Source organism: Cicer arietinum, chromosome 3 (genome assembly GCF_000331145.2).
Source record: "Cicer arietinum cultivar CDC Frontier isolate Library 1 chromosome 3, Cicar.CDCFrontier_v2.0, whole genome shotgun sequence".
NCBI classification, from domain to species: Eukaryota; Viridiplantae; Streptophyta; class Magnoliopsida; order Fabales; family Fabaceae; genus Cicer; species Cicer arietinum.
Genome location: NC_021162.2, coordinates 66,916,468 through 66,941,754, shown reverse-complemented (window position 1 = coordinate 66,941,754; position 25,287 = coordinate 66,916,468). Strand labels below are relative to the sequence as shown.

At 33.8% G+C, this 25,287-nt stretch overlaps 3 protein-coding genes across 3 annotated transcripts; 2 read left to right on the top strand and 1 right to left on the bottom strand.

Annotated features, from left to right (window-relative positions):
• The first annotated feature begins 4,706 nt into the window (after positions 1–4,706).
• LOC101491112 (uncharacterized) lies at positions 4,707–7,944 on the top strand. The gene is made up of 2 exons (XM_004493389.4): positions 4,707–5,036; positions 6,812–7,944. Exons 1-2 carry the CDS (start codon positions 4,937–4,939, stop codon positions 7,648–7,650), a joined length of 939 nt encoding a protein of 312 aa, XP_004493446.1. The 5' UTR covers positions 4,707–4,936; the 3' UTR covers positions 7,651–7,944.
• Positions 7,945–9,385: 1,441 nt separating this feature from the next.
• Positions 9,386–9,874, top strand: LOC101490369 (F-box/FBD/LRR-repeat protein At1g13570-like). The gene has a single exon (XM_012713826.3). It carries the CDS (start codon positions 9,386–9,388, stop codon positions 9,872–9,874), a length of 489 nt encoding a protein of 162 aa, XP_012569280.1.
• Positions 9,875–11,541: 1,667 nt separating this feature from the next.
• On the bottom strand, positions 11,542–23,475 carry LOC101490783 (glycosyltransferase-like At2g41451). The gene is made up of 11 exons (XM_004493388.4): positions 23,001–23,475; positions 22,638–22,770; positions 22,457–22,509; positions 21,191–21,299; positions 20,935–21,069; positions 20,767–20,811; positions 19,884–20,071; positions 13,169–13,310; positions 12,865–12,911; positions 12,337–12,424; positions 11,542–12,220 (listed from the first exon to the last, which is right to left on the bottom strand). Exons 1-11 carry the CDS (start codon positions 23,324–23,326, stop codon positions 11,933–11,935), a joined length of 1,554 nt encoding a protein of 517 aa, XP_004493445.1. The 5' UTR covers positions 23,327–23,475; the 3' UTR covers positions 11,542–11,932.
• Between the last annotated feature and the right edge of the window lie 1,812 nt (positions 23,476–25,287).

The window sequence follows — 25,287 nt, the reverse complement described above, 5'->3', positions numbered from 1 at the left end:
ATATATTATATATTTGTACCATGTTATTACTAATGAGATACACTTTACCTTCTAATTATACCGTCAGAAAGATATTCGTTAGAAAGAGTCAACACCAATAATTCTCGTATAATGAATCATAAATTGTTCCCTTAAATATATTTAGGGGTCAAAATTATAAATCTCTTTAATTCGAACACTATTCTTAATTAAATTGTGATTGTCAATTTAAATTTGAAATTAAGATGAAAAAAGTGTTGAAAATGGTCGTTTATTTTGATAAGACCTAGAATTGCGATTGAAACTTCAAAAGATTTCAAATTTAATTAAATTATTGAAATATATTTTATTTTGATTTTGTAAAAAAATGTAGTAATTATAATTCAAAATTATATTTGAGATATTTATTACATTTAGAATTTTAAAAAAATTAATAAAAAATTGAAATCAACTTTGTGTGAAAATTATATTGATTTTCTTTTACAAAATTAAAATCAATTATAATAGATTTTAGATTTTATTTGTAAATGCTTGAAATTGTTATGGTATGATAACTAGTGCCACACTCTTCAATATTAATCCCATCGATACAATATATTTGTAAATCCTATAGTCATTTCACTTATAGTCATTTTACTTATCTCATGTTCACATTAAAATCAATCAAATAGTAAATACTTTTTGCTAAATTCAAATTTTCTTCTTAAATAGATAATATTTTTTTACATAATTCATGAGATAATATTTTTTTACATAATTCATGATTTTTTTCTCTCTTACTATATTAGTTGATATAAATTTGATAGTTTTTTCTTAACATTTTTTAAATTTGGATACTTTTTGTTTTCTTTTAGTTTGACCCCTTGTTAAATAAAATAATCTAGTGCCACACATTTATAGCAGATCTGATGCAATCACTAGATACTACTAGATTGAAAAGAAGTAGTTACGACTTTATTAAATTAAATTGAAAAGAAGTTGTTGTTTTCAGTACTCTTAATTCATTTTTAATTGAAATACTATAACAACACAGCCAGTATCTATAAGTATTTATCTGAACCGTCTTGATTCGATTAGAAAAAAATCACTTTAATTGTATAAATGTAGATTTTATTCGAAATTAAAATTTGAAAACAAAGATGGATTTAAGACGTTGATATTTACTGCACTTGTATCCAAATTTATCCAGTTAATAATATTGTTATAGAAAATATTATTTTAATATTTTTAAATTTTATTACATAATAATAATAATAATAATAATTTTATTATATTAATTATAATAAATATAACTGTTAAATTTATTATTTTGTATACATAAATATGTGAGGGTGGAAACTCAAACCTTATCGAAGACGGAGACGAAGAATTAAATTTCACATCCGATAAAAAATAATAATGGATGCGAATTTTCATTGACTAGTCGGTGGTAGAGGTGGGGAGTATTGTCATATTTTTAAATTTAATACCATATTTTGTTATTTTTTAATTTATATTTATATATTTTACTATATATCTAAGTGAATATTATTTTTTAATTAAATATTATAAATAAATAAAATATTTTTCGTATTTTATTTAGCTGGTTTTTAACTCGAATTATATTAAACATAAAAATTTAACTAAATAGACATAAAATATAAGATTTATATGAATTAATTTATCGAATTTTATTGGTTCGTGAATTGAGATTAACTATAATAACTTGTACGTAATGTTATTGGAACACAAAACTTGATAAAAAATAAGACACATCTATAATATTTTTTGAAAAACAAATTACGACCTTAGTATATTTTATACGGTATTATATTTATATCTCATTTTATATTAATTTTTATATTCTAATAACATTATTCATAATTTATATCTTATCATGTTTTTGAAATATTCGGATAAAAAATTAATCTTAGATTTTTATAATAGAAAGTTTTACAAAACTATTTATGAAAATATATCGAAAGAAAAAATTACATTATATTATATTATTTAATTTCTTTGAAGCAAATATATTATTTAATTAAAAAGAATAAAATTAGAATAATAACTATATTTTTCCAATCAAGCCATCTTAAATTAGCTGTCTGTATTTTTTTAATGGAAATATATACTATTTATATTGTTTGAAATATTTAATGTATTTATTTTTAATATAACATTTTTTTGGAATATTTTAATATAATATTTGTCAAATGAAATGATATAAAATATCATATTACTTTGTTTTTGATAAAACGTATCATTTTACTTTTAAATAAGTTTTTAATTCTTATAAAATTCAACATTTTTACTTTTATTATGTATAAAAAATTATATTTTTTAGTTTTTATAAAATTATTCTGCAAACAATTTTAGCCCCTATTAAAATATCAAGGTATGTTTTTGAATGATATTTTGTGAACGTGTTTACAATATTTTAAAATTTATTTAGTGATCTTTTAAAAAAAGTGATCCTAAAATTTATTTTTGAAGTCTATATTTTCGTTAATTTTATCTTGAGTTATTAGAATTTAAAAAATTTATGTATAATTCATCTCAAGTAAAACAATTATAGATGTTTATGTACAATTTCTTTATAATATTCTAAACATTCTTGTAAAAGTTATTAAAAAATTAAAGAATTAAAAAAGAATTAAATATATTTTGCTACAACATAAGCTAAAACTATTTCAAAGATAGTTTTATAAGAACGAAATATATATTTTATTTATAAAAATTAATTTTTAATAATTTTTTTATGAAAACTAAAACTTATTTAACTTTTTTTTTATTGAGAAATTATCTTTTACTTTATTCCTAGTTTTTTTTTTCCCTTTTATATAACATAGTCTTTTCAACTATGACTTAGATTAGGAAATATGAAAGTAGTCGACATATTTTAAAATTTAGTCCTAGATTTTAAAATTAGAATTTTAAAAAGAAATGTGGAAATAAAGTTACCAAAGATATTGGTTAAATAAATAAGAAGGAACAGTAAATTATATTATAATATCATACTTAATTAATAATCTTAATGAAAATAAATAAAAATATAGAATAAGCATTAAATATGTCCATTCAAAGAATCTTAAAATATTGTTAAAAAATTAATAAAAAATAAATGCACAATTTAAATACTTTCTTAATGAAGAAAATTTTGCAGACAACTAAAAACAAAGAAATAACATAAAGAAAAATCTATATTTTATTTGACGATGAAGATTTTGTTTCCATAGAAAAAAAATACTAAGAAAGGACTGATTATAAAGAAACAAAACAAATAAAAATGTATATAATATTATATATAGTATACATGATATAATAAATTAAATAAAAAATATTTTATAAAAAGTTAAATTAAATAAAAATTGTATAAAAAACAAATTAAATAAAAGTTATAGTAAAGAATCATTTTAGTTTTAATAGTATTTTTGGGTTGGAGCTTTTGGAGAGGAAATGAGGAAAATGCTCCTACTTATTTTTCTTTTTTATAATTTAAAAAATCTATTAAAAAAAATTAAGTGGGGTTGAAATGTTTTATAATTATGTTTCATGTTATTATTTTAATTTTTTTAAAATTTTAAATATATATTAAAATATAAATGTAATGTTTTAAAATTATAAATCAAAACATTAATGTTGGAGAAAGTATTATTCTAATGTCTAATGTATTGAAATTATATAAATATCTATGATGAAAATCTTTTGTTAGTAATTTAAAAAACTAAACTTAAAAGGATATAAAAAAGATTACACTTACTTAAAAAAACATATTTAAAAACTAAATTACTAATAGAAAATTTATTGAAAATTCAACTATGATTGAATTTATATAAATATAATTTTTTTATATTGTCAATTATTTATAATTATTGAATTATTTAAAATATTTAATTTTAATTATATAAAAAACTACTTAAATAATTATGATTTGACAATGACATAAAACTTTTAAAAGTAAAATTAATTCATAGTTAAGACTTAAAAGTTTTTTACATGATATAAATGATTATGATTTAGTGATGACGGAAAACTTTTAACTCTTGACACTGTATTGACAATATACATCCAAAAATATTTTATAATTTTTGTTTTATAATTATAATTGAATATATATATAATTGTGTAAAAAAGTCTTATACTATATAAAAAAAAAAACTGTTTACTTTTTTATGTCATGCATTAAAGTGAAGTGAAGTAAAGTAAGATAATTTAACGAAGTATATTTAGTATTGTTTATTAATATTTTTTTTTTATTGTTTATTAATAAAAAATTTCGGATAATGTATTCATATATATTTTTGTTTTATATGTTCTTTTTATTTAAAGTTCTCCGTTCTACATATTATTTTTTTATAATAAATAATTAATTATTAATTTAATAAATAAAAAATTAAAAAAATTAAATTATATTAATAAAATTAAATAAAATATATTTAATAAAAAAATAGAAACTATTTCTAACAACAATCATAGTTTTTCAATTTTACTTTAATAATTCCCTCTTATTTTATAACAACTCTGTCAATAATTTTGAATAAAAAAGAAAATAAAAAAGAAAGTCATCATGTATAATAAACTGCATTATAAATATTTCTGAAAAAAAAGAAAAAGAAAAAGGATAAAATGATTGATTAGGAAAAAGAGTAATGTGAATGAAACGAAAAAAAAAAAAAAAGCAAAAGACAAAAGAAAAAGAAAAGTAAAAGAACATGTGGTATAAATAGAGAGACAAGTACAAAGGTAAAGGATATATATCTTTCTATCTATCTTGTGGAACCAACCTCGGAACGCTTCTTCTGTCTTCTTTGCTCACCAAATCATCATCATCATCTTCTTCTTCCATAATAAGACACAATAATATTTACCCCTCTTTCTGAAAACTCTGTCTGTTTATCCATTTTCCCAAAGTTTGCTAATTTTTTCTTCAATTCTCTCTTCGATAAAAGTTTTCCAATTACCTCTTTTGGCTCTGGAAATGGCTAATTGGAGAAAACAACAAGGGGTCACTCATCATCATCATCAACTGGGTCACTGGCGATCCTCATCATCTTGTTATAACGGAAAACCACCTTTCGGTTAGTTTCCTAATTTTCTCTTTCTTTGCTTTGTTTTTTTTTTATTTTTTAATTCTTCACTTTTGCATGGATTACTCTTTAAGTTCTATGTCAAATTCCTTTTAATTTGTTTTGACTTTTGAGAAACATATCAAGATCAAGGTTTTTGAAAGTGATGTTCTGTTGCAATTCTTGATATTGTGATTAATTGCTGTCACAATTCACATACTGCTTGATGATGGCACGATTGTCTTGTGGAGACATAAAAAAAACTTTGATATGATGTTGCAATTTAAAACCTTTGATTATGATCACTCACGCTGCTTTTGAATGTGTTCAATTGGGGTTCTCTTATTTTTATATATTTTTTTATTGGCTCGTTTTGATTGAGTAATTTTGCTTTTGTTTTTGTGTCTTGGTAGTTGGGTTGTATTACTCATTTTGTGCTAATCATAGGTTTCTAGAACTAGCTTTAGTGTAGGTTTGGATGAGGCAAACTCACGGTGGCCCCGTGATTTTGTAAAGGCTCCAAAGTACAGTGTTTGGCAAAATCGCGGTGGCTCCATGTGATTGTGACATTCTTACTTTCAATCAAAACATGCACTTAGTTAGATGTTTTTTGGAATTTTATTTTATTTTTGCTTAAGATGGGTTTTGGTTTGATGGTCTCATTAAGAAAACCCTACCACTTTTGTGAGAAGAGGCTTAGAGCTTGAAGCTACTTTAGTTGTTTGAGTTTGTGTGTGTGTGGCTCAAGGTTGTAAATTATGATGGAGGGCCAAGGTTCCATTTCTTTGTCAACAAAAGTAACCAACATGTTCAATAATTGAAGGGAGTGTCACTAAGGATATGAAATGCTGTCATTTCTATGGTTGGTAGGTTGTTAGGTTGTAATTTCTTGTTGTTGGTGATTTGCAAGTTCATCAGGTTGGTCGGTCCCTACGTCGTTCAATTATTGAAATGGACAGGAGTGATAGATAACTAAGTTTCTGTCTGTATTGGATAATGTGCAGATAATGTTCTTTAATAATTTCAGTTTGTGTTGCTGTGTTTTGAATTCACGTTGATTATGGTTGTGCTTTTTCTAATTGAATATCTAGAAATTGAATCTTTTGGCAGGCCCATTGTAAACCAAACCCTAACCTCATTAAATTGCTGAAGCTTACATGGATATGCATAATTTCCTTTCATTAGTCTATCTTTTGTACATGCAACTATTTTGATTTTGGTTGTATTTGATCCAAAAATGTCTAAATTTTGGAAATTTTCAAGTAGGTATCTATTGTTTAAACTCAGATCGTCCAATGATGTGTGACACCAATGAGTTGAAATAGAGTAATGCAAAGTTTATAAATTTCCTGTTTTAGTTTAACGACATTCTTCTTTATACTAACTTTTATGTCGTGTTTTAAACTAAAACTGTCTATGTATCTATTCATGAAACCTTTTGGAGGCATATTTAAAATATCGTTACGTCATTCAATAATTGAATAGGAAAGCTTAATGGTTGATCTTTGATACCTTCTGCTACGTAAAAATTCGGTTTGTTTTAAGTTTTGAACTAAAGTTGTCTAGATTTGGCCATTCAATAAAGAAGTATTATTCTTCTCCACGAGTTTTGCATGTGTTTTCGCCCTTTTGCCATGTTAGGTCAGTAGTACTATTTGCTTGGTATTATTATGAGAAAGTATGATCTACACATACTGGAATGAGGGTAAAGTCGAAAACGCTTCTAAAGGATTGATAATTGAAATGTTTAATCATCAACTGATTGTGTTATTCCTTTTGTTTCACAGATTATAGGCATCCAACAGTGCCTTTGTGGGAAAAGAAGTTTTGTGCTACAATTGGTTCAGTTCCATGGGGAAAGCTATTAGAAGGCAAGAGGTATATGTATCTGCATGACAATGTGATAAAGTGGGATGACTCTGCTGTCAAGGAGGCATTTGACAATGCAAAAAACAGGTTTTGGGCTGAGATTAACGGCTTTCCCTTCGACATACCATTGCCTGATCCCAACATGTACCTCGACGATGTAGATTGGGACGCAAGTGTTGACCCCGAGCTTTTTCTTGACTTGGAAAGAGAGGCACAGGTCTCCAGCTCGGAAGAAAAAGGCGAAGAGGTTGTGATTCTCGGTAGTTCTCTCATCTTGAACCAGTCTTATTCGGGTCCCGGATGGGGACCTACTGGATGGGGGGACGAAGAAGAAAAAGAAGAAGTCACAAAGCCTTATGAACCAAATTATGCGGCCGATGGATGGGAATCGAACCAACATGAAAATAATGAAACAAACTCTTGGGAAAAGTATTTTGCTCCTCCTGTTGAACCAGCAAAAGAATACGGATGGCAAAATAGTCGGAACGATTATCGGGGATGGAATGAGTGGGAGCAATATGGCGGTGGCTTGCACAACAAGTTTCAAGAAAGAAATGGTGGGAATGGAAATTGGGGAACATGGGATGGATATAACGGAAGGCGAGAAAACATGTCATGGTCTAAGACACCTGAATATCATAATGGTAACGAGTATCGGATGAATAGAGGAAGAAGAAGAAATAATAATAGAGGAGGAGGAGGAAGAAGGGGAAATTTTGCTTATGTGGACAAAGTAGCTACTCCTAGTGCAAGGTAAATGAAGACCAAATGCCTTGGACTGCAAGAAAGGATTCCTATGAAGCTGCTAAAGGGTCTCAGTTTTGTGAAAGTAGCTGAGGATATAAGTTTTGTTATATAGGTGGTAATATAATGTGATATTACATCATAAGAATTATGGCTTTTTCAATTTTGTTATATTCATCACATGGCTTTATTGTCTATTGGTGCTTATATAGATGAAATATGCCTGCAGTAATGAGAGGTTTGGGTATATTATATAGATGGAATATGAGAAGAGCAATTGCATTTTAAATGAAGCTAAATTGTTTCATTCTTGTGTCCTTGATGATCTTTGTTCCTTGATGCATTCAATTGAAGTGAAATTGTTTCATTTGAAAGTTGTCTATATTAAATTGTTCAAACAACCCAATAGATTAGGGGAGATAAAATTCATTATCTTAAAGCCCTTAAATTAGTTTGCTCTCAAATAAATGTATATATATTGAGGGTGTGCACCTGCAAAGACAAAACCAAATCAAACTAAACCAAACCGGAATTCGAACCAAATTGTGCAATTTGAGTTGAGCTTGAATGGGTCTAAATCCGAATCGACCCAATCAAACCCAAACAGTTACAATTTGAATAACAGGTATAAAATATCAGACCTGCGTGTCCAATTACCCAAATTGATCATCTCTTTATTACATATTTTTTTTAATGAAATATAATGTTGTGTAATATATTGGGTGAGTTTTATCTATATAATCTTTTGATAATGGTAAGTTTTGAAATTTTGATCTAATGTTATAGATATAATTATTTTATATTGTAATCCAATCAATCTAACCTAAACTAACCCGTAATACTTCGGTTTGGATTTTATCCAAAAAACATGTAAATCCGAACCAAATCAAACCATATACTTTTGATTGGTTTAGACATCAGATTCAATCAAACCGACTTGCGGACAATTAATATTTTATTTATTATGAAAAGTTTGTTAAATTCAAGGGTGGACTAGGCATGTAAGTAGGCGCGAGAAAGAACAAAAAGAGAATCATTTAACCCTTGTTTCTGAAAATAACTACTATTAGCAAAAAAGTGCGTAACTCTACTAGCAAAAAAGCACTTCTTAGTTATGAAAAAGTGTGATAATTTCAATTTCAACTTAAACTTTGAACTTTGAAGAAACACAAACCACGCCAGCAGCTATCGCCGTCGAACCGTATCACTCTCAACTAATCGTAAGCCTTCATGAAAACTCTTTCATTTACTTTTGGCAGCACTCATTATGATATAATTAATTAGGGATTCATAACTTTGATTTTAGTAGATTAGGACACTCAAATTAATTAGGCACTGAAAACACAATAAATGTTACTTAATATGTACTTTACAATAATCCCATTCCATTATTGAATGCTTTAATTTTTGTAGTTCCCTTATGATTATTCGCTTCAACAAGAAGGCCAATGAAGATGATCACATCGATCGAATCAGTAACTTACCAAGTAACGTGATTGATGGCATTCTACAACACTTGAGCATCCGAGACCTAATTAGGACTAGTATTTTGTCAAAGAAATGGAGGTATATGTGGATGTTAGTCCAACAACTTGTCTTTGATGGATCTTTTTGTGATAGGTTCGAGTATCTCCAACACCGTGGCTTTGAAATGTCTTAAATTTTCACCAATCTTCTTATGCTCCACAATGGGCCGGTACATAAGTTTACTCTTTTAATTTGATCAGGGTTCCAATTTCAAGGTCACAATGGAATACCTCAATATGTGGATTCTGTTTTTGTCAAGGAGGGAGATTAAATATCTTGAGCTTGTCAACTTACAAGCAGTTCCTGAACAAATGCTGTATCGTGTATTCTTTTGTAAGGAATTGACTTGCTTTAAATTTGGTGGATTTAACTTGTCAATTCTGCCTCATTTCTGTGGCTTTCAAAGATTGCTTAGTCTTCACTTAGAAGATGTTAGATTCGAGTCAAGTGCATTTCAGAGTTTTATTTCTGCTTGTCCGTTACTTGAAGAGCTCAACATTTCATTATGCGATTGTTTTGAATATTTTGATTTTTCTGCTCCTACTCTCGAAGTCTTATCCCTACAATGTAATCAAGATATGAAGTCAATTTGTCTCAAGAAAGTAAACAATTTGATTGATCTTATACTCAAGATTAATCAGGACGAAGGTATCTGGTTTGATAAAAAGTTTGCCAAAAATTCAGAGGTTTTCTATGGGATCATGGTTTGATGACAAAAAGGTTAGAAAACCACATCACTAATCTTAGTGTTTTATTATTGTTCGGTTGGATAATAGGATTCTGGTACATATGTTCGTTTGGTAGATATGATATGAAACAGAGAAGAGCATAATATTCTGTTGACATGTGGGTTTGTTCAGATGTATATTTTATTGTTTTTAACGCCCCTTCTATCTAGTCTAGCCTCGTGGTTTGATATATTAAAGATTGTATCTTACTCTTTTATTGTATATTTGAAAGAGAAGCAATTTTAAATTTCGTTTGATGCTCCAATCCAATATTTACAATTGAAAGTTGTGTTTTTTCTTCTTGTAAGTGTCGTACAAATATATCTCATAGCTTTGTTGTTTGTATTCATTGGAAGATATTATTCCTCCCGCGCTGCTAATAAGTTCATTCAGCTCCTTAAAGTATCTGGAATGGAATGACATATATTTGAATAAAAGAAGCTAAGTTTGAGTCTGCTGTGAAGGTTTTGAATATATTGATTTTGTTGCTCCTAGTCTCAAAGTATTAGAGCTAATGATTGATCAAGATGTGAAGTCAATTTGTCTCAAGAAAGCAAATAATCTGTTTGATCTTAATCTTATACTCAATATTAAGAGGTTTTCTTCTAAATCAATATTCAATAACTTTAAGGTTAGAAAACAACAGCATTAATCGTAGTATATTTACTATTGTTTTGTTGGATAAGATTTTGGCATGTATTAGTTTGGTAGATTTGATCTCATCCATGTACCAGATGTTATACGAAACTAGATGCATCTATCCATTGTGAATATATTGCAATATTTTAGCTTTCTACGCCATAGTTCTTCATTGTGTCTTGAAAACAACTATATATACTCACTACTACATTTCTAAAAAAAGCATTCTATAGTTTTGGAATTATACTTCTTGACGGAAAGAACTGTGTACTTTTTTGTGCGGTACTATATTTTTCAGACAACACAAATTTGTTGTTTGTTTTTGAGTATATTTCCGATTTGAATTTGACGGTGACAAAAGTTTATCCCTTGTGTCTTTCCTTTATTATACTTTCCTTAATATTTCAACCAATAAAAAAGTAGACAATTATATTTAGGCGTGGGCATTACTCACTAAACCTTATACAAGAATTGAGTAAATATCCATTAATGTGTTGACTAATTGGAGAATATTTCAAATATAGAAAGGACCACAATAGGGGGAAAATTTCTAGCAACTAAAACAAAATTTGTTGATTTTAGTTGGGTCAGAAATATTTTTGAAGAATGTCAGCAACACACTTTCTTAAATCGCATTGACATTGAAGACACTGACATAAATTCTAAAAACTCTTTCACTTCCCTTTGGATGCAAGGGCACTAAAGTAATGAAGTCAGTTCCAATGCCGGCAAAAACTGGCAAAACAGCATTTTCCCTTTGAGTAAATATCCATTAATGTGTTGACTAATTGGAGAATATTTCAAATATAGAAAGGACCACAATAGGGGGGGAAATTTCTAGCAACTAAAACAAAATTTGTTGATTTTAGTTGGGTGAGAAATATTTTTGAAGAATGTCAGCAACACACTTTCTTAAATCGCATTGACGTTGAAGACACTGACATAAATTCTACAAACTCTTTCACTTCCCTTTGGATGCAAGGGCACTAAAGTAATGAAGTCAGTTCCAATGCCGGCAAAAACTGGCAAAACAGCATTTTCATGTATAAATCATTTCTCCTTCCAACCAAGGGAGATAATCTCAACCTGTATAATACGCCTCTCTCATTGTATGTGAACAAAAATAGAATAGGGCACTAATTTCCATTTCGATCGCAGCCAATCTGCCCGAAAGAAATAGGAAAAGAATGATGAACAGATAGAGAAGTCTGCTCTGTATGATTCCTATACTAAGCCTACATTCTATACCTGTAATTTACATAAGCGCTCGGGTAATATCGGGAAAAATCCCCATATGAAGTGCTTCTGTCAATGCTTTCTTGAATTTTTTTCTCTCCAGAATTTAAGTATCAAACCCATGTTCAAAATAATTTCTGATTATGGCAAGGAGTCAGTCAAAAACTAAGACGTAATGAAGTCAGCATCATCGTCGTCATGGTTGGGTGGAGATAATGGTGGGATTGCAGAGGGAATTGAATCATCTATAACCTCCAAGATTCTTCTTGCAATTGCTTGGGATACTCCACCAGCATCAATTTTTCTTGAAGATAACATTTCTGATCTAGAATTCCTAGTTGAATTGCTACTCTCAACAGATTTTAAAAAATTGTCTTTTGATATAGTTGTCTGAGCAGCTTTTGCAATCAAAGAGCTAAAAACACCAGATTCCCTCAAACTTTGAATAATGACCTGCAAAGGCAATTTTTTGGAGGAAAAGTTAGGAGGTTCTCTAATAACTATGTCAGGTTACAGCATAAATTGCTTGGAGAGAAACCAGAAAGCAAATTTGAGGCAAATGAACTAACCATGGGAGCATAAATGCGAGTTAAAATGCCCTTCCTCATAAGTTTCATGTTTAGTGTTTTGTCAGTCCACACAATGTGTTCGCGATACCTAAATGAAATAAAATAAAAATAAAAACCAACTTGAAGACAAATTGAATTTGATTTTTGCCAGGCAGTAAATAAAAAAAAGACAAGAAGGCTGTTATTAATGTTTGACAACAAAATCTTGTTTCATTTTAAAATATTGTCTTCATCTATGTATCTAATATTATTTTCTATTTATATTGTAAGATATTTATCCAATGAGTAACAACTAGTTCCAACACAAAATTTATTTGGGGAGCCAAATCCACCAAATAATTTCACATAAGAAAGAAAGTAAATAATTTCATACAGAAGTAGACTGTGACTGTATGGACCAATGACACTGCCAATTACTGACATATATGAAAAAAAAGTTTAACTGCTTATTTCAATCTCCTCCCAGGAAAAAATCATCATTAGTGTTAGTAAAAAGTTTGAAAATTATTTTCATACTCCTGAACTTACCATTGAAGCATTTCTTCCTCAGTTGCAGTTGAAGCAATTATGAATGCCTACATCAGATACAGAACAAAGTTGTCAGGCTATAAATATAAATACATGGGTGCAATGTAAAAAATCCCCTGCCCCCCACCCCACCCAACAAACAAACCCAAAATGTACATCACCGCCCAATATGCTAGAAAGTAAAAAACAAAAACTCATTGAAAAACACCACTTTAGGTTAGCTATCAAGACAAAAAGAGGCAATGGTGTTTAACAATTGAACTAGTAAACCAGGAAACAACTAATCATAATTCCAATTACTTACAGCTCTGTCAAAGTCCAACATGAAACATCTTTTTACATCTTCTTTTGTAGGTTTGCAGCCACACCGATCACGTCTTGAAGTCAAATCAGAAAATTTGGTGTAAGTGTAATGCAGAACAGCAGCTTCTTCCAGCTTGATCTCACTGTTAAAGGTATACAGATTAGTGCAAAATATGGACAGAAAAACACATTCTACAATATTAATAATATGGATTTATACATTTTACTTAAAATGAGTTGGAACTAAATTAAACCAGAAAGTTACTATGACTTAAAATGTCCACACCACAACTAAAAAGAAAAGACAAGCCTGCTCAAGAAAGAATAAACTGCCAAATAATTGGAAAAACCATTCAATATAAGATCAAGTGTCATCAATTAGCAGAAAACATGTCAAAAACCATATGTTCACTTGCATGATATGAAACCAACAAACCCATAAATTTCTGATGGTTAGCCTAGGTTAACTAAGCAAGCATATTCATAAACTCAAAAATACATATAGAATATTCTTAAATTTAGAAGGAATAATATTCTTTTCATATTTTATTATGAGGTCACTGGACCTATATATATACATGAGCCAGGGAAAACAGATCCCTGTCATTATGGGATTGATCCTAAATACATAAACCTAATAATAGCAAGATACAACTGTTACAGAAGTACAATAAATATAAAACTGTTACAGAAATACAATAAATATAAAACTGCCTAAAATACTAAGGGGAATCACAGTTTTGACACTCCCCCTCAAGCTGGTGAATAGGTGTTTTCCATTCCCAGCTTGGATATAATTCCTTCAAAGTTAATGCAGTTCAGCCCCTTGGTGAGTATGTCTGCAAGTTGATTCTGAGTGGATACATATGGTGTGCAAATCATGCCACTGTCTAGTTTTTCCTTGATAAAGTGTCTGTCAACCTCTATATGTTTAGTTCTATCATGTTGCACCGGGTTGTGGGCTATACTAATTGCAGATTTATTGTCACAATATAACCTCATAGGTTCATTCCACCTTATCTTCAAGTCTTCCAATATAATCTTTAGCCATAGAAGTTCACATATTCCGTGGGCCATTGCTCGAAATTCTGCTTCAGCACTCGATCTAGCTACTACACTTTGTTTTTTGCTCTTCCAAGTTACTAGATTTCCACCAAGGAAGGGTTTACAGGCACGGAGGGTTGCGCTGCAATGAAGGCTGCAACAATGCTTAAAGGTAGCGCAGCAATGAAGGCTGCAACTTAGGGTTTACAGGCACGGAGGGTTGCGCTGCAATGAAGGCTGCAACAATGCTTAAAGGTAGCGCAGCAATGAAGGCTGCAACTTAGGGTTTACAGGCACGGAGGGTTGCGCTGCAATGAAGGCTGCAACAATGCTTAAAGGTAGCGCAGCAATGAAGGCTGCAACTTAGGGTTTACAGGCACGGAGGGTTGCGCTGCAATGAAGGCTGCAACAATGCTTAAAGGTGGCGCAGCAATGAAGGCTGCAACTTAGGGTTTACAGGCACGGAGGGTTGCGCTGCAATGAAGGCTGCAACAATGCTTAAAGGTAGCGCAGCAATGAAGGCTGCAACTTAGGGTTTACAGGCACGGAGGGTTGCGCTGCAATGAAGGCTGCAACAATGCTTAAAGGTAGCGCAGCAATGAAGGCTGCAACTTAGGGTTTACAGGCACGGAGGGTTGCGCTGCAATGAAGGCTGCAACAATGCTTAAAGGTAGCGCAGCAATGAAGGCTGCAACTTAGGGTTTACAGGCACGGAGGGTTGCGCTGCAATGAAGGCTGCAACAATGCTTAAAGGTGGCGCAGCAATGAAGGCTGCAACTTAGGGTTTACAGGCACGGAGGGTTGCGCTGCAATGAAGGCTGCAACAATGCTTAAAGGTAGCGCAGCAATGAAGGCTGCAACTTAGGGTTTACAGGCACGGAGGGTTGCGCTGCAATGAAGGCTGCAACAATGCTTAAAGGTAGCGCAGCAATGAAGGCTGCAACTTAGGGTTTACAGGCACGGAGGGTTGCGCTGCAATGAAGGCTGCAACAATGCTTAAAGGTAGCGCAGCAATGAAGGCTGCAACTTAGGGTTTACAGGCACGGAGGGTTGCGCTGCAATGAAGGCTGCAACAATGCTTAAAGGTGGCGCAGCAATGAAGGCTGCAACTTAGGGTTTACAGGCACGGAGGGTTGCGCTGCAATGAAGGCTGCAACAATGCTTAAAGGTAGCGCAGCAATGAAGGCTGCAACTTAGGGTTTACAGGCACGGAGGGTTGCGCTGCAATGAAGGCTGCAACAATGCTTAAAGGTAGCGCAGCAATGAAGGCTGCAACTTAGGGTTTACAGGCACGGAGGGTTGCGCTGCAATGAAGGCTGCAACAATGCTTAAAGGTAGCGCAGCAATGAAGGCTGCAACTTAGGGTTTACAGGCACGGAGGGTTGCGCTGCAATGAAGGCTGCAACAATGCTTAAAGGTGGCGCAGCAATGAAGGCTGCAACTTAGGGTTTACAGGCACGGAGGGTTGCGCTGCAATGAAGGCTGCAACAATGCTTAAAGGTAGCGCAGCAATGAAGGCTGCAACTTAGGGTTTACAGGCACGGAGGGTTGCGCTGCAATGAAGGCTGCAACAATGCTTAAAGGTAGCGCAGCAATGAAGGCTGCAACTTAGGGTTTACAGGCACGGAGGGTTGCGCTGCAATGAAGGCTGCAACAATGCTTAAAGGTAGCGCAGCAATGAAGGCTGCAACTTAGGGTTTACAGGCACGGAGGGTTGCGCTGCAATGAAGGCTGCAACAATGCTTAAAGGTGGCGCAGCAATGAAGGCTGCAACTTAGGGTTTACAGGCACGGAGGGTTGCGCTGCAATGAAGGCTGCAACAATGCTTAAAGGTAGCGCAGCAATGAAGGCTGCAACTTAGGGTTTACAGGCACGGAGGGTTGCGCTGCAATGAAGGCTGCAACAATGCTTAAAGGTAGCGCAGCAATGAAGGCTGCAACTTAGGGTTTACAGGCACGGAGGGTTGCGCTGCAATGAAGGCTGCAACAATGCTTAAAGGTAGCGCAGCAATGAAGGCTGCAACTTAGGGTTTACAGGCACGGAGGGTTGCGCTGCAATGAAGGCTGCAACAATGCTTAAAGGTGGCGCAGCAATGAAGGCTGCAACTTAGGGTTTACAGGCACGGAGGGTTGCGCTGCAATGAAGGCTGCAACAATGCTTAAAGGTAGCGCAGCAATGAAGGCTGCAACTTAGGGTTTACAGGCACGGAGGGTTGCGCTGCAATGAAGGCTGCAACAATGCTTAAAGGTAGCGCAGCAATGAAGGCTGCAACTTAGGGTTTACAGGCACGGAGGGTTGCGCTGCAATGAAGGCTGCAACAATGCTTAAAGGTAGCGCAGCAATGAAGGCTGCAACTTAGGGTTTACAGGCACGGAGGGTTGCGCTGCAATGAAGGCTGCAACAATGCTTAAAGGTGGCGCAGCAATGAAGGCTGCAACTTAGGGTTTACAGGCACGGAGGGTTGCGCTGCAATGAAGGCTGCAACAATGCTTAAAGGTAGCGCAGCAATGAAGGCTGCAACTTAGGGTTTACAGGCACGGAGGGTTGCGCTGCAATGAAGGCTGCAACAATGCTTAAAGGTAGCGCAGCAATGAAGGCTGCAACTTAGGGTTTACAGGCACGGAGGGTTGCGCTGCAATGAAGGCTGCAACAATGCTTAAAGGTAGCGCAGCAATGAAGGCTGCAACTTAGGGTTTACAGGCACGGAGGGTTGCGCTGCAATGAAGGCTGCAACAATGCTTAAAGGTGGCGCAGCAATGAAGGCTGCAACTTAGGGTTTACAGGCACGGAGGGTTGCGCTGCAATGAAGGCTGCAACAATGCTTAAAGGTAGCGCAGCAATGAAGGCTGCAACTTAGGGTTTACAGGCACGGAGGGTTGCGCTGCAATGAAGGCTGCAACAATGCTTAAAGGTAGCGCAGCAATGAAGGCTGCAACTTAGGGTTTACAGGCACGGAGGGTTGCGCTGCAATGAAGGCTGCAACAATGCTTAAAGGTAGCGCAGCAATGAAGGCTGCAACTTAGGGTTTACAGGCACGGAGGGTTGCGCTGCAATGAAGGCTGCAACAATGCTTAAAGGTGGCGCAGCAATGAAGGCTGCAACTTAGGGTTTACAGGCACGGAGGGTTGCGCTGCAATGAAGGCTGCAACAATGCTTAAAGGTAGCGCAGCAATGAAGGCTGCAACTTAGGGTTTACAGGCACGGAGGGTTGCGCTGCAATGAAGGCTGCAACAATGCTTAAAGGTAGCGCAGCAATGAAGGCTGCAACTTAGGGTTTACAGGCACGGAGGGTTGCGCTGCAATGAAGGCTGCAACAATGCTTAAAGGTAGCGCAGCAATGAAGGCTGCAACTTAGGGTTTACAGGCACGGAGGGTTGCGCTGCAATGAAGGCTGCAACAATGCTTAAAGGTGGCGCAGCAATGAAGGCTGCAACTTAGGGTTTACAGGCACGGAGGGTTGCGCTGCAATGAAGGCTGCAACAATGCTTAAAGGTAGCGCAGCAATGAAGGCTGCAACTTAGGGTTTACAGGCACGGAGGGTTGCGCTGCAATGAAGGCTGCAACAATGCTTAAAGGTAGCGCAGCAATGAAGGCTGCAACTTAGGGTTTACAGGCACGGAGGGTTGCGCTGCAATGAAGGCTGCAACAATGCTTAAAGGTAGCGCAGCAATGAAGGCTGCAACTTAGGGTTTACAGGCACGGAGGGTTGCGCTGCAATGAAGGCTGCAACAATGCTTAAAGGTGGCGCAGCAATGAAGGCTGCAACTTAGGGTTTACAGGCACGGAGGGTTGCGCTGCAATGAAGGCTGCAACAATGCTTAAAGGTAGCGCAGCAATGAAGGCTGCAACTTAGGGTTTACAGGCACGGAGGGTTGCGCTGCAATGAAGGCTGCAACAATGCTTAAAGGTAGCGCAGCAATGAAGGCTGCAACTTAGGGTTTACAGGCACGGAGGGTTGCGCTGCAATGAAGGCTGCAACAATGCTTAAAGGTAGCGCAGCAATGAAGGCTGCAACTTAGGGTTTACAGGCACGGAGGGTTGCGCTGCAATGAAGGCTGCAACAATGCTTAAAGGTGGCGCAGCAATGAAGGCTGCAACTTAGGGTTTACAGGCACGGAGGGTTGCGCTGCAATGAAGGCTGCAACAATGCTTAAAGGTAGCGCAGCAATGAAGGCTGCAACTTAGGGTTTACAGGCACGGAGGGTTGCGCTGCAATGAAGGCTGCAACAATGCTTAAAGGTAGCGCAGCAATGAAGGCTGCAACTTAGGGTTTACAGGCACGGAGGGTTGCGCTGCAATGAAGGCTGCAACAATGCTTAAAGGTAGCGCAGCAATGAAGGCTGCAACTTAGGGTTTACAGGCACGGAGGGTTGCGCTGCAATGAAGGCTGCAACAATGCTTAAAGGTGGCGCAGCAATGAAGGCTGCAACTTAGGGTTTACAGGCACGGAGGGTTGCGCTGCAATGAAGGCTGCAACAATGCTTAAAGGTAGCGCAGCAATGAAGGCTGCAACTTAGGGTTTACAGGCACGGAGGGTTGCGCTGCAATGAAGGCTGCAACAATGCTTAAAGGTAGCGCAGCAATGAAGGCTGCAACTTAGGGTTTACAGGCACGGAGGGTTGCGCTGCAATGAAGGCTGCAACAATGCTTAAAGGTAGCGCAGCAATGAAGGCTGCAACTTAGGGTTTACAGGCACGGAGGGTTGCGCTGCAATGAAGGCTGCAACAATGCTTAAAGGTGGCGCAGCAATGAAGGCTGCAACTTAGGGTTTACAGGCACGGAGGGTTGCGCTGCAATGAAGGCTGCAACAATGCTTAAAGGTAGCGCAGCAATGAAGGCTGCAACTTAGGGTTTACAGGCACGGAGGGTTGCGCTGCAATGAAGGCTGCAACAATGCTTAAAGGTAGCGCAGCAATGAAGGCTGCAACTTAGGGTTTACAGGCACGGAGGGTTGCGCTGCAATGAAGGCTGCAACAATGCTTAAAGGTAGCGCAGCAATGAAGGCTGCAACTTAGGGTTTACAGGCACGGAGGGTTGCGCTGCAATGAAGGCTGCAACAATGCTTAAAGGTGGCGCAGCAATGAAGGCTGCAACTTAGGGTTTACAGGCACGGAGGGTTGCGCTGCAATGAAGGCTGCAACAATGCTTAAAGGTAGCGCAGCAATGAAGGCTGCAACTTAGGGTTTACAGGCACGGAGGGTTGCGCTGCAATGAAGGCTGCAATAATGCTTAAAGGTGGCGCAGCAATGAAGGCTGCAACTTAGGGTTTACAGGCACGGTCAGAGGCTCCCAAGGATCAGGAGCTCTGATACCATCTTAAATTTAGAAGGAATAATATTCTTTTCATATTTTATTATGAGGTCACTGGACCTATATATATACATGAGCCAGGGAAAACAGATCCCTGTCATTATGGGATTGATCCTAAATACATAAACCTAATAATAGCAAGATACAACTGTTACAGAAGTACAATAAATATAAAACTGTTACAGAAATACAATAAATATAAAACTGCCTAAAATACTAAGGGGAATCACAGTTTTGACAAATATAGATTCAGTAATATCCCCCTTAACTATAAAGTATAAATTAATATTGTTGTAAATATGCACACATGCATAATTAACAGATGCATGCTCATGAATTCACAATGTGCAGATTCAACATACTTAGGTGTCTTCATATAGTTGTGCCATCTATGTGCACCATTAGGACGGAGATGATCCTGAATCCTAGCAGCTGATTTCCCATTTCCATATGTGAGAAAATAGTTTGGATTACCACGAGTTGCTTCTTTGTAATTTCCAAAATATATATCCTTTGGAAGGTGGTCATAGTTCTTCTTGAACATTGAAACCTATGACAGCATTGTAAGTTAAATATGTTATGGGACATACTTGGTTTCCAAAAGGAAAAAAATAGGAACAACACAACCAATAATGGCTTTCACCAATGACTATAGCTTTATCCAACCAAAAACCAAGAAAGTCACATGAAAATGTAGTTGAAGTGGATTGGTTTATGTTTTATATATTTTTTATTAGTATATATTCCAATGACTTATTTGTCTTTGAAAGGCTGAATCACACTAACAAGCTAACATCCACTTCGTCTCTCTTCAGATTTCCATAGACATTATAAGAAGGTTCTTGTAATGAAGCAGAAGTACTAAACAACACATAAAAAAATACTTTGTTTCTGAACTACATACATTGCTTATTAAAAGGTTCATTGTAGAAATATACAGAACTCGAGTGTGAATGCCTATGCAGGTATGCTATCATATGTCAATATAAAATGTGTGCAAAAATTTTGATTATCTCATTTCTTGAAGAGATAGCCTTTAAACAAATTCAGTAACCCGTGTTCATCTTTCAGTATATATTTTTATTTTTCCGAACAAAATATATGACACAACAAAGTCAACAGCCAACAATCAATAGGCCTCACAAAGAAAATAAGTCACAAACAGACACTAAATGTATAATTAGTTTCAAACAGCCTTAGTTAAATTAGCTGTTTGAAAACTAAAATAGCTATTTAAGTAAATACCTCACTGAAAGGCTCGGTGATATCATCTCGCTCAACACTGCTTTCCTGAAGCAAATAACATTCCAGCATTATCAATGAATATCAAAGAGGCAACAAAAGCACAGTAATATCAACTAGCTATATTGAATGGTAGTGACTTCTGGATCTAAATAAAACTCCCGAACTCACATAATTTGGAAAAATAACCATGTCAACATTTCCAGGCACATCAGATAACAACTGTCTCATGGAGTATTCCTGAGTTCCTGCTGGATGTATCAGTTCATCAGTGTCCAGGTGGATGATCCAATCCATGCCAGAATCCTGAGTAAAAGAACATTGTAAAGACCAATATTATTTAAGATCTTGGCCAGATAAATCAATCTAAAAAGATGTAAGCTAGTATATTATTATAGTAATCAATAAAAGAAATCACAATCCATACCCTTGCCATGACAATTGCCATTTCCATGTTCAAAGATTGCTTCACAAACAACTCATAGTTACATGGTTTGTAGAAGAAGTTTGCCAACCAAGTTTCGTTCCATATACGGCTGGTTCATAAGAAAATGCAAAGTGCAAATAAGGGGTTAATCAACCTATAGATACTTTGCAGCATTAAGCGGAGGTAACAAAAAATTTAGCACATAATAAATAAATCTTGTATCTCCATATGAGTGAATATTTAAATTATAAAAAAACTACCAAGTTCTATATCTTAAGCTGTAAAACAAAATCCCAAGAATGGATTTTATACATCAAACTAACCTAATGAGGTGTTTAGTACATCACTTAACATGCACAGATTATATCCCAATTTATTATTTATCATTAAATATAAAAGAGAGCAGTTCACAATACTTGGCTCCCACCATTGTGAGGCCTTTTTCCCAAATAAAACCCCTGACAACCAATTACAAAGCAGAAAATTTACCACTTCTCTAAGGTCCAAGGCTCACTTTCATAAGATTAATATGTAAATCATTGAAGGTAGGAATAGCAAAGATAAACGAATATTTAGGAAAAGGAAAGAAAAATAATGAATGGGTAAGAAGATTCATAATAGTCTCATGTGAAAGATTGTTAGACCAACCAACTTCGATCTAATGTCAAATAATCAATTGACCAATTTAGTTTTAGCTATGGATCTAATTCTAATAAAATAAAAAGGTTCAACAACTCAAAGCTGGTTTTCATAACAAAAAAAAAAAACTAAAAAGGAATGAAAATTTCACAAGTACACAAATTCTTATTTACATGAACTAAGATAGGAAATCTTATGAGACTAGAGTTTGATCACATATTTATTTGAATGTGATCATGTCCAGATAGGCCCTTAGTTAACACTGCATTTAGATTTAGGTAAAACAAGTTAGAATCTGAACAGTAAAAAATGTAAGAATCATTGCTCTCCATGTGTGACACTAACACAGTTAACCATTAGACAATTCAAACACAACCTCTGCCAAAGATCTGTATTAACAAACAAGAAACAATCTGAATAGTAAACCAAACCAGATCCAGTATACGTGTCAAACTCAACATTGTTTATTCAAATTTACAGAAAATTTTCAAAACCGTGTTTTAGAAGTTTGTTTTCAAGCATCATAATTGAAGGCACGGCTACCAATGTAAAAACAGTCACTTGCTCAAAACAAAGGGAAAAAACTTTTGAATTGAAAAAAAAAAAAAAAAAAAGAAAAAGCAATACCTTTTAGCTTGTTGCTCCTCTAATTCTCGTGTTCTATGTATAACTTTCACCCCCTGAACAAAAAAGTAATTTTAATCAAGGATCAAAACATGGGCAATGGCAATACTAATAACTAATCATATAAGTAACTAAAACAGAATTGTTAGATAAAGCATTTCGCATAGAAATGGAGTGTACTGACCGGAATGCTTTCTAAAACTATAGATACATTAGGCGATGCAGCCTTCCCTTCAACGAAAAGATAAAAACTTGAAACTCCCATAACTTTATGATAAAAGATCCATGGTAGTGTCTGCTCCAAACCAGCGGAAGTACTGGTGGTAATAGATATCTAGCACATAATAAATAAATAAATAAAAATATAAAATTGAAACATGATTAATGAAAAGAGAATCACAAGGAGACATGGAAATTGACAATTCGACAGTTGATGGATAAGATAAGAAGGATGGAAATCAGGAATAGAATAAAGCAAGGGTTTAAGAATATTAAAATCGAGGGTAGATCGAAGGGTATAGAATTAGGAATTAACGAAAGGCGAAACGAAAAAGATAGATAGATAGATGTGGTGTTACCGGAAGAGTAATCGAGTTTCCAATCACGGAAGTAAGGGAAGGAAGGGGAATAGGAGTGAGGCATAAGATTGGTACAATCGGAAGGGGGACGGTGTGGTTGTTGTTGGAGATTGTTGGGGCCAGACATACCGGGGAAGGGATTTTGATCGGGAGACCAGCGGGTGAGAGGGTCGGTGAGGCCGCCACGCCATTGGAGGAGGAAAGCGAAGGCGGCGAGGGTGAGAGGAAGGACGGTTAGAAGAAGGAGGAGACGGGAAGAAGTGGTTCTGTGAGAAGAAGAGTGTGCACCCGCCATGGTGAGTGCAGCATGTAAGAAGAATATTTTTTATAATTGAAATTGAAATTGAAATTGAAATTGAAATTAAAAGTTGTTGTTGTTTGTGAATTGTGATGGAAGAGAAAGAAAAGACTGAAACTGAAAACGAGTTGAGAGAATTTTCACAACTGCTCCTCGCTCTATCAATGAAATCCAGCCGTTTTGTCGTTGGTATTTCAATTCATACTACTATTCAACTCAACAAATCGTTTTTTTTTACAACATACATTTAAATTACACTTTCATTTACATTATAAACTATTTTTACACTCTCATTAAACCACAACTTATGTATTCACTTATAATTTCAAAATAATTATTAATTTTTTAAAATATAAATGATTAAATTATCATAAAATTAAATAAATTATTGATTTATAAAATTTTAAATTATTATATAAAATTAAGTTAAAGAACCATATAATAATAGTAATAATAATAATAATAGACATTAAATCATACAATTTTTTTTCATCCTTTTATTTTAAGTAATTTAAATAAACATTTTTAGACATAAATAGGGTAGTCAAAAAAACTAATAGGACAAAATTTAATTCAAAGTCAAGTTGTCATTTAGAACCTAGTTATGGTTAAAAAAAAAGTCATTATTTACTTTCATTGATTTATAGAAGTTCAATTTTCTCACATTTACATACTAAAAAAATAAAAATAAAAAACAGTTTTTGTGTTGTCTAAATGAGTAATTTTAAGCAAAAAAAAGTTTTGTTGAGAAATATCATTTAATCATATATGATTTAACAAACTTTGATGGATAAAGGCAGAACCAATTTTTCAGGAGATGTATATTTTATTTCTTTTCAGTATTGTGCATTTGAATGTTTTCTCCTAATGAACTTGACCATAATTTTATCCCTAATAATGTTTTTTTACAAAAATATCCTTATTAATGTTTTTAAAAGGAAAAGTCCTTATTAATGCTGATATACCTTCATTGACTAAATAAAAAAACATAAAAAAGTTGATAAAAAAATTTAATTTATTAAATTATCTTTTTTATCATAATACTTCTAATTATTATTATCTCTATTCTTTTGTAACTATGATTTTAAAATTATTTACACAAAAATATTATTAAACTGTTATTTGTGATGCAATAATTTATCTTTTTTAATAATATATTTAACTATTTATTATAATTTTATTCAACTTATTTTTCTTGATGCAATGGATAACTATAAATATTTTGACTAAATAATAATTAATACTATTTTGAATTTTGAAAATAAAAATTCAAAAGGAACAAAATATTTCTGAAAAATGACACTTAAAAAAGAAAAATATACTTATCAAAAAGTCGAATATATATATATATATATATATATATATATAATTAAAATTCGAATAAAGTCCAATAAAAGAGTTTGGGTTATTTAATGTTTTAAGACGGCATTTTAATTAATGTTGGTATTCATTTGTTTTAGTTTATAGTATGTGTGTTTCGAGCCTGTGATTATTATCCACGTGGTGTGAGTCTGGTTCTTTCTTCTTGCTTTCTGGTGTGTTTTTGTTTTTTGTGAAACAATGTTTGATAAATTGTTCACAGATATGCGATCACTGATGTGTATAAGAACTTTTTTATGGTTGGTTTTAATGGGATTTAAATATTGTGACATGTAGGTTTCATCTTTTGTGAATTAGATATGTTTAGTTTAGAAGGTGAAGTATTATTGGTATATGGCTATTGTAACATCAAACTGAAAATTTGAAATTCCATCTTTCTCTTTTATTTTTGGTCATTGGCTCTCTTTCAATTTAATTATTAGTGATCTAGAGTTTAAATCCAAATTTTTACAACTCATACATTTTTATATTCTTTAAGAATTATTTATTGTTTTTATATATTTTAAAGATTAAATAAAAGAGAGAATTACAATTCATAAACTAAATTAACGTACTACTTTATATCGACACTCATCATG

Excerpts from the sequence above, each read along its gene's own strand:
- LOC101491112 (XM_004493389.4), top strand. The coding sequence starts at position 4,937 with ATGGCTAATTGGAGAAAACAACAAGGGGTCACTCATCATCATCATCAA. Across the intron at positions 5,037-6,811 it reads TAACGGAAAACCACCTTTCG|ATTATAGGCATCCAACAGTG; the intron begins GTTAGTTTCCTA and ends TTTGTTTCACAG.
- LOC101490783 (XM_004493388.4), bottom strand. The coding sequence starts at position 23,326 with ATGGCGGGTGCACACTCTTCTTCTCACAGAACCACTTCTTCCCGTCTC. Across the intron at positions 22,510-22,637 it reads TAGTTTTAGAAAGCATTCCG|GGGGTGAAAGTTATACATAG; the intron begins GTCAGTACACTC and ends TTTTTTGTTCAG. Across the intron at positions 21,300-22,456 it reads GAGGAGCAACAAGCTAAAAG|CCGTATATGGAACGAAACTT; the intron begins GTATTGCTTTTT and ends CTTATGAACCAG.
- LOC101490369 (XM_012713826.3), top strand. The coding sequence starts at position 9,386 with ATGGAATACCTCAATATGTGGATTCTGTTTTTGTCAAGGAGGGAGATT.